This window comes from Eretmochelys imbricata, chromosome 13 (genome assembly GCF_965152235.1).
Source record: "Eretmochelys imbricata isolate rEreImb1 chromosome 13, rEreImb1.hap1, whole genome shotgun sequence".
Lineage (NCBI taxonomy): Eukaryota > Metazoa > Chordata > Testudines > Cheloniidae > Eretmochelys > Eretmochelys imbricata.
In genome coordinates, this window is record NC_135584.1 from 20,212,658 (window position 1) to 20,229,183 (window position 16,526).

At 39.8% G+C, this 16,526-nt stretch overlaps 1 protein-coding gene across 1 annotated transcript in view; it reads left to right on the top strand.

The window, feature by feature from the left end:
* STK4 (serine/threonine kinase 4) overlaps positions 1–16,526 on the top strand; it is a 74,200-nt gene that overhangs the window by 13,448 nt on the left and 44,226 nt on the right. Inside the window, exons 8-9 of the mRNA XM_077831844.1 lie at positions 1,279–1,407; positions 5,044–5,230. Coding sequence (XP_077687970.1) covers positions 1,279–1,407; positions 5,044–5,230 — 316 coding nt within the window. The remainder of the gene's footprint in view (positions 1–1,278; positions 1,408–5,043; positions 5,231–16,526) is intronic.

Here is a 16,526-nt window from a genome sequence, read left to right on the forward strand (position 1 = left end):
ATCCTGGCACTTACTATTAAGCCATACAGTTTATCCCTTAACTGACCCTATGCTTAGAAAAGAGCCATATCTGATTATGTTATGTCAAAGTCCTCCATTTCCTAGCTATCCCAATTTGCCTCTAGTTGTTCTGTGACCTCAGAGCAGGAGTGGGCAAACTTTTTGGCCGCCACATCAGGGTTCCAAAACTGTATGGAGGACTGGGTAGGGAAGGCTGTGCTTCACCAAACAGCCTGGCTCCCATCCCCTATCCGTCCCCTGACCCATCCAAGCCCCCCCCTGCTCCTTGTCCCCTGACCGCCTGGGGCCCTGCCCCCATCCACACCCCTGCCCCCGACAGGCCGCCTGCTTATCCCACGCTTATCCAACCGCCCCCCATGTTCCCCGTCCTCTGACCCCACCCCCCCCCGAACCTCTGCCCCATCCAACCCCCTAGCCCCCTTACCATGCCACTCAGAGCAGCATGTCTGGCAGCCGCGCTGCCCGGCTGGAGCTAGACACACTGCCGAGCTGCCCTCCATGAGCATGCAGCTCGGCCGCCCAGAGCACTGCCTGCGCGGGGGCGTGGCTGCAGGGGAGAGGAGACAGCGGGGGAGGGGCTGGGGTCTAGCCTTCCCGGCCAGGAACTCGGGGGCTGAGCAGGATGGTCCCGCAGGCCGTAGTTTGCCCACCTCTGCCTCAGAGGCTACTACTTACAGAGATCCAAGCAAAGCTAATCAATTTCTAAAGCACTCTCTGCGTTTTAATAACTAACCTTCCTTTTGCTGTCTTTGAGCTGATGGAGGTTACCTGCCCTCTGCACCATGTTAGAGGAGCCCCAGTTTTTTCCTCTAAAGTACCTCTTCCTTTCCATGACAGAGGTGCATCTTGGTTCATGAAGCATTATCAAGGGATTATCTCTATGGCTTTTCAGTTGATCCTTAGAATGTCAGAAGCAGAAGGCAAATAACGAAGGCAGACTGTTGGCCTCTTATTGGAAAGCGATAGTCATAGTGTTATCTTGGGTGTCATGAATTTATCTCATTTCTAGATATGCCAGTTCAGAAATAAAGTATGAATGCAGGGTCATACAGGAATGCCCTTTTAGCGTGACTCAGTATGGGTCTCTCATTCTCCATCACTAAAAGGGTAAATTATGAAATAAAAGTTTATTATAGAGTTTTTACTTGGTTGTGTACACCAACTGTAATTCAGCAGGGATAGGCATAGCTCTGGATAACAGCGTTTTACTGCTTTGTCTTCATATTTGCTGCTTATAAAATGTATCTACTTTTTTAGCATCCGTTTGTTAAAAGCGCAAAAGGAGCGTCAATCCTGCGGGACTTGATTAATGAGGCAATGGACGTTAAACTGAAACGTCAGGAAGCACAACAGCGTGAATTGGATCAAGATGATGAAGAAAACTCAGTGAGTGTTTAATGGACACAATAACTTTAAAATATTGATGCTGATATATGTGCGAGTAGGTGCCTTTCCCAAACTGCTCTAAAGTAGTCCACATATGTGGTAGAGTCTTATATTCCTCCCGCCTGATTATTGTCATTGTTTGTATTATCATAATACCTAGGAGCCCTAGTCTTGGATTAGGACCCCACTGGCTGCTTTAACACAGAAATTAATAATAATACTACATAGTGTTCAGCTCAGTCACTGATTCCAGCGTTGATTTTTTCCTGGGTTTTTTAGCTTAGGACTGCTCAACTCATGTCCTGTAGCTGCTCTCTATTAGCCCACTCCCACCTCCTTTATATTCAACCGTATTGAGCTACTTGCCTTAGTGAGTCAGCGGAACGTAGACACAACACCTACCACAGGACAGTTACTAGCCCAAGAAAATACTTTTAAAGATATGTAATAAATTTGTAGAAGACTTCAAATACATTTTCCCGGCTGGATTGAGTTTTTCCTATAGTAGAGAGGCCTTTTGTTTGTAGTCTTTGATGTGTTCTATTTTGCCATATAACACAAGTATGTTGTTTTCTTCATGCCATCTTCCTGATTTAGAAACCCCTTTATAGAAACTTCATACTTACAATAAGAAACAGACACAAATTTAAGGAGAGGGGATGTGTGCTTAGACTTCTTTTGATGGTGTAGTGCTGTGAGCTTGAGTTCTGTGCTTTTTTTCAGTCCAGAGTTGCAGACTAAGTAATTGCTTGTTCAGATGCTACGTTTTGACTTTTGAATAAGTGTTGTAGTGTGAGTGGTGGTTTTTCAAAAGCATGTCAAAAGCCAACTTGAAGCATGCTCCGTCAGTTTCAACCTGACTGAATAAAATGGACAACAGACGGTTATTCTATAGAGCAAGCCTCTTTTGAAGCTAGATTTGAATAGCATGCTTTGCAATGAAATATAGGTTTGTTAAATGCAGTGTTTCCTCACTGTGAAGTTAGGGCTGCATTGTGCTTTGGGATGGAAGTAATCTTTACTCACAGTGTCAACATGATATTGACTTTAAGGTTATGTGCAGCTGCTTATGTGCCTGAATTGTGATTGCATCACTGACAGCTGATGCCAGATAGTTGGAGGTGGAATGATTCCTCTAGTGTAAATGTTTTCCTGTGGCCTCTCTGCCCTGCCACATTACCGCTGCTAGAAGGGAAGAGTTACCAAGAGCTTCCGTGGCACTGTAGGTTTTCTGCTGCAGCGTCTCACAATGCTGGAGGGGGAGTTTATTGCCCACCTGCAGTAAAACTTCATCCCATCCCCCTCCCCCCCCCCAATTAACTTTTGAAGTTCATCCTTTTCCCAGTCTTCTCGGTTTGGTGTTCAGGAGGTTCGGCTGTGAACTACCAGCACCCTTAGTGGGACAGAGGCCTCAGACATGGAGGCACTGGAGGAGGGCAGTGTGGGACACCATGTTGACAGTGGTGAGACCTTGTATTGTAGCTCTGTGAGACGTGTGTGCGTTAGCCCTGTGACACTAGCTTGGATCACAAAGGCCACAATCACATATACACAGCAACTGGGGGCTTACCACTTATAACAAGTGGCCTTGTGAACATCATGGATGATTTTTTTTATGAAATTCACGGCAGTGTCAAGTATTGATATCCCTCCCCCCCACCCCGAATATGCATGGCCGCTGAGTCCTACCCTCCCCCACCAAACTGCTGCGATTTTTTCAACAGAAGGGAGGTAGAAGTGGGCATCTGTGTGCACTTGTCTCTTGCTTAGTGCAGCTCATAGCACCCGGCAGGCCTTGTGTTGGAGCTATAGTTTGGGGGCGGACTGGATTTGGTGACCAGTTTTACGCAAGGCACAGTAGTCAGCACCACAACTGCTTGGAACATGTGCTACAAACCACACCGAGCACAAGATCGTACATGCTCACTTCTGCTTCCTTGCTATTGGGAAAACTGAAGTAATTTGTCCTTGTCCTGCTCCCTTCTGACCTTTAAAGCTGTACAGCTCCCGGCCTTTTACTGTGCTATACCCAGCAAGCCAGCCTGCCTAAAGGCCAGTGCCTGAGTGTTGCTTTCTCTCTAAAGACTGTGAACAGCATATTGCCAGCAGTTACAAATTACCACACTGCTCTTTCTAAGCAACCACCTTTATTCTTAAGGTAAACGCATTACAGAGAAAACAGAAGTTTCTATATGCATGCTTAAAGCTTACCAGAGGTCACCCCTCAGTCTTTCTGTCTTAGCAGGGCCCCAGGTCTTTGCAGACTTTCCACAAGGGTTGGGATCCCCTTTGCTCAGAAGGTCCTGTCCATTTGCTGGATCAGAGAGAAGGGTCAAGAGTCAGTTTAAATGCAGCGTTTTTATACCAAAAGCTCTTTCTTTGTCTGTTAGCCTCTGGAATACCGACTTTGAACTAGTATGTGCAAGCCTCCCTGGGGTTGGTACCTCTTTAGTTTTTACAATCTGAGTGTTTCACCTTAATCACCGCGCACTATTTTTAGTTCGTGGTGAAGCTGTGCAACCCTCCTCCCTCTGGAGTTTTGTGCAGTCCCTGGCCCACAATGTTACACAACCCAATCATAACTATCATACAGTATGTTCTCCCGAAGATGCTGCGTGGGATTGCAATATCTGTCACAATGTTAATGTGTGGTAACAAATGGAAAAAAATATTCTCTGAAAAAAATGACTGGGTTTGATTTTAATGTACAGTTCTTTTTTTTTTTTTTAAAGGCTTGCAAATTCAGTTTATTTCAATTCCTTAAGAGTTTATTACTAGTGATAAACTATTTTAAATCTCAGCTTCTAAAGTTTGGCATTATCTCTTCAGCATGCACACACACACTATAGACTAGACTGAATACTGCTGCCATCTAATAACTGTTCAGTGATCTCTAGATCATTTCAGAATGGAATTTTAGGTCAACTGTATCTGGCAATCTTTGGGCTTGTCTACACATCTATGCTGCAGGGATCGATCCACCGGGGGTCGATTTAGTGGGTCTAGTGAAGACCTGCTAAGGCGACCGCTGATCGCTCCCCCATCAACTCCGGTACTCCACCGGAATGAGAAGTATAAAGTAAGTCGCCGGGAGAGTTTCTCCCATCGACCCAGCATGGCGTAGACACCACAATAAGTCAACCTAAGTTCACGTAGCTGGAGTTGCGTAACTTAAGTCGACTTAACCCCATAGTGTAGACCTGCCCTTAGAGACAGTAAGGGCTGAATGAGTATTGCGACTTAATTACTCCTAGTGATAGGCCATTGGGTCAGGGCTCAGATGCCAGCTGGCTGTGTTGGGACGCTTGTACTGCTAATATCGCTCTTATGTAGTTAAGTGGAAGACTTCAGTCTGCAAAGTGGTCATCGCAGCATATTTCTAACAATAGATAAAGCTAGAGGAAAAGGAATGGAGAAGATCTTTCATTACCCATTTGGGAATAGGAAGGAGAGAACAAAAGGCATAATTCGTTACATCTTGCTGACCTTACAAAAATTTTGTAAAACTCTGATACCAAAGAAATATTGGAAGTTGGTACCAGTTCCCTTTGAATGTTGCCAGTCTTTTTTATTTAAAAAAAAAAAAAAAAAAAGATAACTCTGATCAGTAAATGCATGTCTTGCATCCTCCTACAGGAAGAAGATGAAACAGATTCGGGTACCATGGTGCGGACAAGTGGAGATGAGACTGGTACTATAAGAGCTGCCAGTACAATGAGTGATGGAGCCAATACCATGATAGAACATGATGGAACCCTGGAATCCCAGCTGGGTACAATGGTAATAAACACGGAAGAAGAGGAAGAAGAGGGGACCATGAAGAGTAAGAACTCCTTATTTTTAATGATTATATAGTCCCTAATTCACACACAGATGAAAATGCAAAGGTTGAAGTGGGGAAAAACACATGAATGTCTGTGGTCAAAAAGTACAATGAGGCCATAGTAGGATAAAATGTCAGCAGAAGGGAGAAAGCTAAATGTAACGGAAAGTTAAGATTATTACAATAAATGTCTTCTGTATGGCAGCTAAGGATGTTTTAATTACAGTGAGTAATAGCTTTCAGCAAGCTGCTCTGCCAATGGGACATATTAGTTTTATGGTAATTTTATGTACTTTCACTATGCTATTTATTGTAGATACTCTTAATGTTGCTCTAACTTCCCTTGACAAAAAATACTAAATAATTATAAATTACTAGTTAAACTCCATCCTGGGTTTTCTAACTTTGAATTCAGTTAATGGTTTTTCTATTATGGCATGTCACCCTCACTTCCTGTTTCTAAGGAGATGTGCTGTCTGAAGTTACTAGGTGCTCTCTGTTGTCCTGGTTCCACTCAGTAGATGCAAGCATTTTATTAGAGAGATTTTACTTCTAAAAGGTCAAGTAGTATTGCTTATTTGTATTGTGAGTGTGCCTTGGGTTCCCAGTCATGAATCAGGGCCCATTGTGCCAACACTTAACAAAAAAGATGATGCCTGCCCTGAAGAGCTTGCAATCTGAATATAAAATGAGACAACCGGTGAATATAACATACAGGGAGAACGCAAGGTGGTAACAAAACAAAACTGGACAATGTGACAAGTAGCAGTCACAGCACACCAGCTGTCTAGCACTATCTGGGAGGGTATGGGTGTGGGGGTGAGATGGTGTTTTTTGTAGGCATCGTGGCAGAGGAGAGCTTTAAGGAGGACAATGCAATGGCTTTGCAGATGTTTACAGGGAGTTCCTCCCAGGCATTGAGGTGACATGGGAGAAAGTGCAACAGTACTTCCTTTTTTAAAATATAAAAAAGAAGCACTGGTGATCTGAGTTTAAGTTCTCAGTTACTGAACTCCCATGGAAACAATCAATACAAAGATTTGTGACTTTAGTAGGGGGTGCATTGGCCCCTTCCGGGAGCGGCATGGGGCCAGGGCAGGCAGGGAGCCTGCCTTAGCCTCACTGCGACGCTGCTTGAGGTAAGTACTGGCAGGAGGCTGCACCATAGCCTTGAACCTCCTCCTGCACCCAAGCCCCATCCCAGATCCAGCACCCCAAACCCCCTCCTGCACCCCAAACCCCCTCCTGCACCAGGCTCAGCCCGGAGCCTGCTCCCACATTGTGAACCCCTCGGTCCTGCCCCAGCCTGGTGAAAGTGAGTGAGGGTGCGGGAGAAAGGGGGGGATGGAGTGAGCAGGGTGGGGCTTTGGGGAAGGGGCGGGGTAGATACTGGATTGTCCTTAAATTCAAAAAGTGATTTTGGGAGTAAAAAGGTTGGAGACCACTGGATTAGACCAGCTAAGAATAATTGGGTATAAACATTATACAAATCACTAAAGAAGAAGTAGTACTTTTCCCAGGAATTCCTTAGTTCTGTCAAATGAAAACTCTTTTCCACTTGTTGGCTCTTTAGACTCACCATCTTCTCTCGGTGAAGACAGTTTTTTCTAACAGAAGAGGGAGCACATAGTAATATGCTTACAAATCGATACAGAGCTCTGCAAACTCTGGCTTTTCTGCTGAAATTTCAAACTTTGGCAAATATTGATTAGCCATAAGTAACAGGGGAAGTCTGCTTTTATAACAATGGGAAGAAAGGAAACGGAGTTATCAAAGCTGACTTGCATTTCAGTGTTAGCATGACTGAAACGGGATAATAGTCTGTGACAAGGAGAGAGATGGAAAATCAGGCATCTATGTACAGTAGTTTACTGTAATTTAAATGATTGCCCAAGAAGATGTGGCAAGGGCTGTTTTAAGGTGAGAATACCAGTTGTTCAGAAACAGAAAACGTATTGAGTTTTTTCCTTTTAAAGAATCTGAGTAATATGGCTTTTCAAGTTTTCAAGGGAGCAGAAATCTAAAGGGTTTTTTGTTTTCTGTTCTAAGAAAAAAGCCTATGGTCAGTCTTCCACTTTTGAGTATTTCCCCACACCTCTGCTATCACTTGTTAACTATTCACTAGCTTCACACTAAGGGAAGAATGCTACCAAAATTCTGTTTAAACTTGCATGGAAGAGGGAATTGCTCTTTGATGTGAATTAATGTATCAATTACAAAGTTGAACAATGCTAAACCGCTTCATTTTTGGCCTATTTCAGTTCACTTACCATCACTTACATTCACCTTCACCTCAAAAGTTTGTGGTCCTTACAAACTGAAAATAAATACTTCTGTCCTCCAATTACTCTCTCTCTATAGAGGATGTATGTGGTTATTTTACTTTCACAGATGAAACACCCAACTTTAAAACCAGCATTTATTTTGTGGTTAGGGACATCCTACAATGGCTACTGCAGTTGTTGGATATGTCTTAGCATCTAACCAGAAGAGGGAGCTCCAGAACAGGCTGCTGGCAGCTGCTGCTTGAATTGGAAGATGAGCTTCTAAACATTTGGAAGTGTCAGAGGACTTCCTCAGTCTGAGGAATGAATGTGAGGTTCCTGGTGCAAGTGGCAACGTCACTTTTGTGCACACTACTTTCATGTACATGTACATTTAATGCCATAATTTCAAGAGGATCCAGAGCAGCTTGGTTTCATTCAGCATTTTTGCTCTTGCTGTCAAAGGAGTACCTACATTTAAAAAAAAATATATATCTTCAATGCGGTTGGTTTGTTGATTTCATCATTTGGAAAATTACCATATCAGGTTAAAATTTAGCTTACACTCCTTTTCCTTTCTTCTCCACCCCCTCCAATAGAATAACATTGAATTCCTAAGTGTAGCCCAGTGCACTGTCCATATTAATATTCCTTTGAATAACTGTTTCTTGGGGAGATGGCTAGGCAATAATCTCTTAGGAGTTTGCAAATGCCTTTCCTGTGAATTGCCTCGAATGCTCCATTTTTTTCAACTTATTTCCATGTTAATGTTTTTCTGAAGTTCAGTTAAATTGATTGAGCTATAAAAAGTCATCAAACCAGCAGCAGAACTCTTTTGAGGAAGGATTTTTCAAAATCTTAAGTGGGTGAAATAATGGTAATTTTAATGCATTGGAATTGGAGAATTTTCATTAATTCATGTATTAAAAGTGATCTGTCTTTCAAATAACTGGTCTAGCAAATCATGGTAAAGAGTGTTCAGGTGAATACAGTATAAAGATCTAAATTCTTTTACATAGCAGCAGTGGTAGAGTAGAATCTTTCCAGGAGCCTGAAACTCCTGCGTGCCTAAAACTGGTTCTCGTACCATTTAAAAGAAACAAAACAAAAAACCTGCCTTTTAAATGAAAAAGGGTCTGAGAGACATTGAAATGTCATATTTAATACTAGGCTTTCTATGGAAGTTCTGGGAAACAGTTTCCTCTAGCAACTCATACTATGTGTGATGAAACTTTGAGAGCCATACCTTCTGTTCTTAGATGAAATTTTTTTTAAAGGATTTGATCATGTAAATATACTAGATTTTAAATGTACTTGTTGTGTATAGGGTTGAATACAGAAGTACCAAAATCCATCATGTACTAGTTTTGGCTGGTTAAATATTTTACAATTGTTTGGTGGTTTTTCCAAAGAGATACTCAAAACAAAATATTCAAACATGTGCAAAAAAACAACCCCCTTTCCCCCCAAAAGCCCCCCAAAACAAGAATATCACTAGATATCCTAGTCTTTTCTGCACTAACCCTTGAGTCTTTGATTTTTCTGAGAACTGCAACTATTTAAACTGCACTGCTACACATCTTCTTTTTTTGTTGTTGTAAATCCATTGTTAAGAGCTTACTTGATATGAGTTTAACTGCTTTGGAGCAACCTTTAATTTTAACATTTAAAAGCTAGCCTTCTGAAGCACTAAGGAAGGGCACTCATTTGTAATATAAGGAACTCTTGTTCTGCTCAGAGACCAGAATAATTATTTCAATATAGCCACAACAGATCTTTTTATTGGCTTTTCTTATTAAAACATCTACTAAACTACACTTCAGCCAGCCATGAGCTCAAATTGCTAGTGGGGGAAAAAAGTTGTCATTTCCTCTTTAATGATAAATTTCACTAATATTCATGCAATTGTTAAGTGTATTTAATTTATTAAAATTTCTTCTCTTATCTCCCAGGCTATTTATGTGTGTATGTTTGTCAGTAGACATATTTCCTGCCATTTGCTAGTATTCCTAGTGCTGGTAGACACTATTGAAAATCTTGTCTCATCCACATCTTGCTTGTATTACTTGCCCATAAAATGGGTAGGACTTGAGATGAGGAAAACTGGTACCTTGGAGCTTTTTAGGTCTAAAGAGTAGAAGCATACCTGATGTGGAAGGTAAGATAACTATACTGCCTTCTTGGGCTGTAATCATAAGTGATCTCAAGTGAGGCTCTTTATTGTAGCATACAAATGCAGCAGTGTGGCATTAGCAGCTCTAATAGCGCTATGCCCTTTGTCATTTGGATATGATGTAAAATATGTCTCCGTTTGTGATTGTTAAAGATCCTCTAGCACTCCTCACTGCGAAGGTGTATTAGCCTCAGTGTCTTAGCTAGATTCCAAATCCAATGATTCCATGAATTCACCTGGAATTTCCAATTACACTTGAAATCTCTTCCTGTGTCCTAAGCTGGCAAATGATTGTGCTCTGTTACGAAGCCACCTCCTATTCTAGAGATGGCAGCATTTCATTAATGAGTGAAAGTGGTGTGTGTGTGCGTGAGCTCTGCAATTTTTTTAGGTGAGAAGAGCCATCTGAACTTGTTATAGTCTTGGTAGTCTTATGTTAAATGTACAAGATATTGATATTTTAACTTAGCTAAAGTGAAATATTTAAGTGCCAACATTCAATAGGCTTTTCACTAGTTAGAAGTCTAATTTTTCATGTAAAGCAATTAATTTTCTATGTAAAAACTGTAATTTAAAATGCACAGCATAATTAAATGTGGGTGGCTTAGAAGGCATCCACTAGGTGTTACACTCAGTTATTGTTGCAAATGAATAAAGCGTTATTTATCTATACTTATGAGGCAGCTCTAGGTGGTTTAATGACAGTCAGTGTCTGAAATTGTTTAGTTGCCTGGCATTGAAATGGATGATGTGGTTATTGCAGAAGTATGTCATTGGCATTTTTCTGCTATTCTTCAGAAGATGATTTTCCATAACACTACTTCTGGTTCATGTATTAGGTTGAGTTTTCAGTGGTAGAGCTTTATATCTAAAATGAATTGGACCATTTAAAAGTAATTGGGACATAAAGCATTATTAGCAATATGTCCTCAGATATTGCGATGAGCATTGTATAAATACCTAAATTGACTAAACACTTCCTTCCCCCCTGCTATACTGTTGCTGCATGGTGAATATAAATGTCCACAAATGAGAACTTTCTTTCAGTACTGGGCATGTTTCCCTGTGGTAGTTATAGTCTGTATTGCTTTTCATCTTCACACACCAGAAGTACTTCTGGTGAAGATGACTGCTCTTTGTTTGTTTTACTTCCCATCTGTGCAACAGGAATATCATGTCATGTAGCTGTGAGTGCAGTCATGTAGACTAGCAGTGGGAGTACATATACAGCCATTATGGTCTTGACAAGAAAGTGGTGTGTTTTTTAACAGTAGAGTAATGTCTTCTAAAACACATTGAGAATCTGAAGGCATTACCCAACAGATTGTGTTTTAAAATGGGTTACAATTGGAGTCTGAGCTACACACTTGTCCACTTTCAGTTCTTTGCATGCTGAATATTGTACGTGGCCTCACCATTAATAAAGCTCATAATACATGAACATAAATTCCATCCAGCATTCTGAAATTGGAAACAGACATATAAGTGTTTAATGTAGCAATCTTGGAAGTATACAGCTGAGTGCCTTTATTGCTTTTACAGTACTGTGTATCTATGAATGCCAGTGATAGAAACTAGAAGAAGTTTTCCGGACACGGGCAATGACTTGATCAAGATGGAGATCATGAGTAATGGAGTACTGAGTAGTATACAGTGGGCCATATACCACAACAGTATCTTGAAAGATGTAGAGGAAAGAGGTGAATTATTTATGATTAGACACAACTTTATCCCAAAATAGTAAATTTCATCTGCAGGCTAGCTCTGACCTACCTGTCTCCTCTAAGAATAATTAGGAGTTTATTTCCTGTGAGGACCAGAATGAACTGTGGAGGAAATGTCCTCCTCCTGGGAACAAATAGTTTCTCAAATAAAATCTTAAAGTACTTTGATCAAAGAGAGTGCCACTTCTAAATTGGAATTCCTCTTACTAGCCATTACTTATGCTATTGAGGATTTTTCTCCCAGAAGAACAGCAACAAATGTGGTGTATGAATATTAGCTTCTGTCTTAAGCATTGGTAAGTTTTATGGCCACAAACGTTAAAAAAGGAGTTGCTGACATGTCTGTATTCTCATTCAGCTGTATACCAATCAAAATCCTTAGATTGTTGTGTGCGAGACCCTGGATATAAAAGATTGCAACACATCCAAGTAAAGTTGCTGCTGGGTAAGATTATGATATGGGCTAGGAATGAGTTATCCCATCAGAACTTGTCACTGTTTCCCCTTTTTCAGCTTTTCTCTCCAGTGCCTTCATGTATTTAGTCCAATGACTAAAGCAAACAAGCTGAGAGAGAAGAATTCCCTGTCAGAAAATCCTGTGGTGATGTATGGGGAGGAAAGCAGCCTCTGTCCCTTCATTTGCTTGTGGGCTAGTATAATATTGTCATAGTTCTTAATAAAACATACTAAAGAAAGATGTCAAAAAGGGTGGTCCTCAGTTTAACTAGCTTTCTTGCATCACAGAATATGCACAGAGCCTTTTATCATTTTATAGAACGATTCCTCTATCACCTGTACCATAGACTTTTCTGTGTCATTACGAACAAATATTCTTTCTTGAATGAATATAAGATACTTCATAGTTTACAAAATAAATTAGTTTGGATGCTTTGAATTAATTGTAATGGTTCTCTGTTGCTTTGCAGTGGTATCAGGACCCACTAGGCATGGTTTAGATTTCATTTGGGACTGAGAATTTTTCTCATAGTCATGGGAAGACTTATCAGTGTAAATTTAAGGAGTTGTGAAATGCTGCATGCCTTGCACTTCATGTGGGTGAATTGCAGTTCATGTTACTAAAGGGTACGAAATTAATTAATGGTGGAATACTTTTTGCTGTAGTTGAATACATTTGCCTCTTTCTGCTATGCTGAATGAAATGATGCAGTTCTGTTAATCTTCCTTAGTTTCTGTACAAATTATCCCAAGTGGCTTTTAAACTTCCATTGTAGTTCTCTTGAGGAAAAGCTTGATGCAAACAGAACTACAATTTCCATTTAAAATTTGCATATTAGGCATTTATTATATGTAATCATTGGGCGCTATTATTGTTAAATGCTTAGCTTAGACCTTTGAGTTAAACTATAAAAGACAGCAATGGCTTTTCTGATTTTTAAAGTTAAAACTAACAAGATACATCCTCACAAAGTTTGATCAGGAGCTTTTCTATACAGGGACTCTGTATTCCTGGATGTGGAGCACCATGATCCTTATTTTGGGTCTCTTCATGCTACCACAAAACAAATAACTTACTATTTCCAAAGTCCTTGGTGTACATGCTCCTGCCACCCTATAGCCCATTATCGCAAATCACGCACTCTCTGGAACTTAATTGTAGTCCTCTAGTAACTTGTCTAGATGCTGCAGCTTACTAGGATCATGAGCAAACTAAAGTCTGTCTAACAAAGTCAGTCAAGTTCTTTCCTAGTACTCTAGTATGTAATTCCAGAAAGTATGCCCAACTACTCAGATTTTGTCAAACTTTTTCTCATTCTCAGTGGATAGGCATATCAAATGGTTCGATACAACAAGTCTAAGCCATGATGAAAGACAGAGTACAAGAAAAATACTTTGTATTTACAATCTTATATCCAAGAATTTCAAAGCACTTACCTGTGTGTAGTTGGTGGGAAAACTCCAAGATAATCCTGTGTTGATAGGTTCCTCATATAGAAGTTTGTAGTCTAATTAGCCATTGGTGACATCATTTGTCACCAAAAAATACAGTCTGACTTAATAAAAACAATTCATGTCCTGACAGTTTATGCACTAGTGCAATGTTTGTGCATTTGGGCTTTCAGCACTTCATGGTAATGTTTAAAAAGAAATAGCTTGTTTTTATCCTCAACATTTTTAATTAAAAACCTTTCTATTAAGTTTAGAGGAAAGAATCAAATTTTTGTTTTGATAATCTTTAGTCTTCCTATCAGGAAAATATACACATGCTCAATATCTAACTTCTCTAATATAATATTACGAACCCCATAAGCGAACATTTTATGGTTTTAGATAGAATTATAGTTCTGTACATGAACATGTCCATTAGCAAACTGGCAGGGCTGCAGGTTAAACATTTAATTTTAAAATCTTAATGTACTTGCAGTGCAGTTTCCCCAGCTCTGATTTGGAATGAAGAAAATCTACATGCTTCAGGCATAGGTCTCTTTAAAACAGAACAGGGATTTAAAGAACACACAAGAGGTTATAGAGTACAGGTTTCAGAGTAGCAGCCATGTTAGTCTGTATTTGCAAAAAGAAAAGGAGTACTTGTGGCACCTTAGAGACTAACCAATTTATTTGAGCATAAGCTTTCGTGAGCTACAGCTCTTGAAGGAATAGGTATACTTCTATCATAGCCAGTAACAGCTCCGGAACGTGCTTTCGGTGATGGGGCGGGAATCACTATAAAGAGGGAAAAATAGTAAAATAAGGATTTTTTTCCTATTGCATTGGTTTCTATTTCCCATTTATTTTAGTAGGAGAGAAACATTCTTGTTACGTTCATAGTTTTACTACTCAGCAAGCTTACTTGAATAATAGGGTGGAATTTTCAAAAGCATTCTTCCTTGGCCTATTTCTACTCCTATTGAAGTCTTTTGGTTCTGGAAAATCCTGTCCAAATGCCATTAGAGTTTATTGGGCAACACTAATGAAGATTCAAAGCAGTGGCTATTTACCAGACACAAGGCTATGTTTAACAGTAATTTTGAAATTTAATGTTAATATGGAGTACTTCGTATAGCACTGATTTAAAATTCTCACCTTTGGGTGTGTGTGGGGGGACTTGCCATACATGATTTGCGATCTTCCCTTCACCTGAGCAGCCATGGCAGTGACATTTCACTGCTGTTCTTTTTTAACATCTGTCCCAAAATAGATTTTAAACATTAATATTTCTCAATTTTCAAAGAAATTATACCAACAGCACAGTTGAGTGTTCTCTTTGTTCATAGTTCGTTTTTGGGTAGGGATTCTGATCTTTATTCTTCGTTTGGCAAACTTTACAATAACGTGCTATGAGCACTGAAGGTGCTAAATAAATATCCTAAACATGTAATAGACTGGAAAGGCTCCAACAGAGCTGTTGTGTTCCATTTTGTAATTAATATGGCTCCTAAAATGATGACTACATATTTAAATGATGAAACATTAACAGCTCCAGAGGAGCTATATTGATTCATCTCCATAAGAGGCTTTTTTTTTTTAAGGTCCTAAGTATGTGCTTACATAAAGAAGTTATTCCAGTCTGACATGCATAATGCCCACAGTATAACCAGTAGCGATTCTCTATCTCTCTCTGTGCACTTTCACTTCTGTTAAACATTAATATTTTGATATCACCCTGTAATACTAGGAAATGTCCCATCTAGTCTGGTGTCTTCCTCCAGCAGTGGCCAATATCTGATACCCTTCTTTACAGAACCAGACTTAGTTTTTAGTTTCTTCTTTGGTTTCTATGAAAACCTTAAACAGAATTAAACAGGTGAACTTTGTATTGAATTAATAGCAGATGACCTTTCTGCAAAGCTGGCATCGATATAAGTCAGGATTACAAAAATAAATCTACCATGCCAGAATGACATTGACTTGGTGTATTGTCTTTCCTTCTCAAGGAGCGTTTCTGTCAATCTCTCTAAATAAGCAACCTGACTCTGAAATTATAGTAGCAATTAAAATTTATAAAAATCCCCAGAGCTGTGCTAGATTTGTCATTTTACAGTCTTTTTCCATTCATCATTTCCTCGTCAATTAGTAAACCTGCATCTTAATCAGTTTAATAAATTATTCCAGTAAATCAATATTTAAGGTTAAAAATATGTCCCGTACAAATGTACTTAATTGGTAGCTATTAAAGACTGAAGGTTATTGTATCTCTCAAAGGACAAAGCTGACTTCATGGTTAGCGGTGGATGAGAAGTACAGTACATGCTTTCTTTTAACTATTGTAGAGTTATCAAAATCTAACCCAGAAGCTGCTTGTCGTCATTTGCCTTTTATTTGTATCCTTATGTTGTTCTTCTGTGTGGAAACAGAAATTTAGTTGACTAAACATCAGAAATGTGTAATTTGGTTTCACTGAAGTTACCAAAGGACCCTTCCATGACTGAAGTAACTAGTGATGTGATTGACTGTACCTACCCCTGGATGTTACTGTGAGCAACAGTTAGTTGGTGCAGAATAAAATTTTACTGTTCTGGGAAGAGGGGGAGATTTTTTTAAAATTTGATTAAAGGTTACTTTCTGAATTAATTCCTGCAGTACAGCAACTACATCTAAGCAAAATGATCTTTCTGTAAGAATATAAACTCATGAAAATCAAGTAGTACTCTGTGAAGGAGTATTTAAAAATGACTTTTTCAAACCACTAATTTGACTGTTCATTCTAATATAGATTTTTAAAAAAGAACTCCAGACCATTATAGAGTGAGTGTGTGTGTGTGTGTTTACACAGATGAGTTCATGCTGCTGCCTCCTCGTTCTTGACACTTTGCTTATTCGGGGTTGGCGACTCTTGTATCCTTCTTCTCTGCTGTCATGCAGATTGGTCTCTCTGGAGTCCACTGATATCCGGTCTGTGTACAGAGTCTTTGGTCTCCCCATTAGCCATCTTTCGTCAAGAGCCATCCCACTGATATAACTCTTGGGTCTCCGCTGGATATGCCCGTACCAGTGTAGCCCAGCCTCCTTCAACTTGTCCTCAATTGGAGCTACTCACATTAGGCCCCTTAAACCTCATTTCGATTGTACTGTCCAACATGAGTTCATGCCTATTCTACAAAATTCCACCACATAAAACGTTGCTTTGTATTCATTGACTTTAACATTTATAATGTGCATCTTGCTTCTAACAGTGT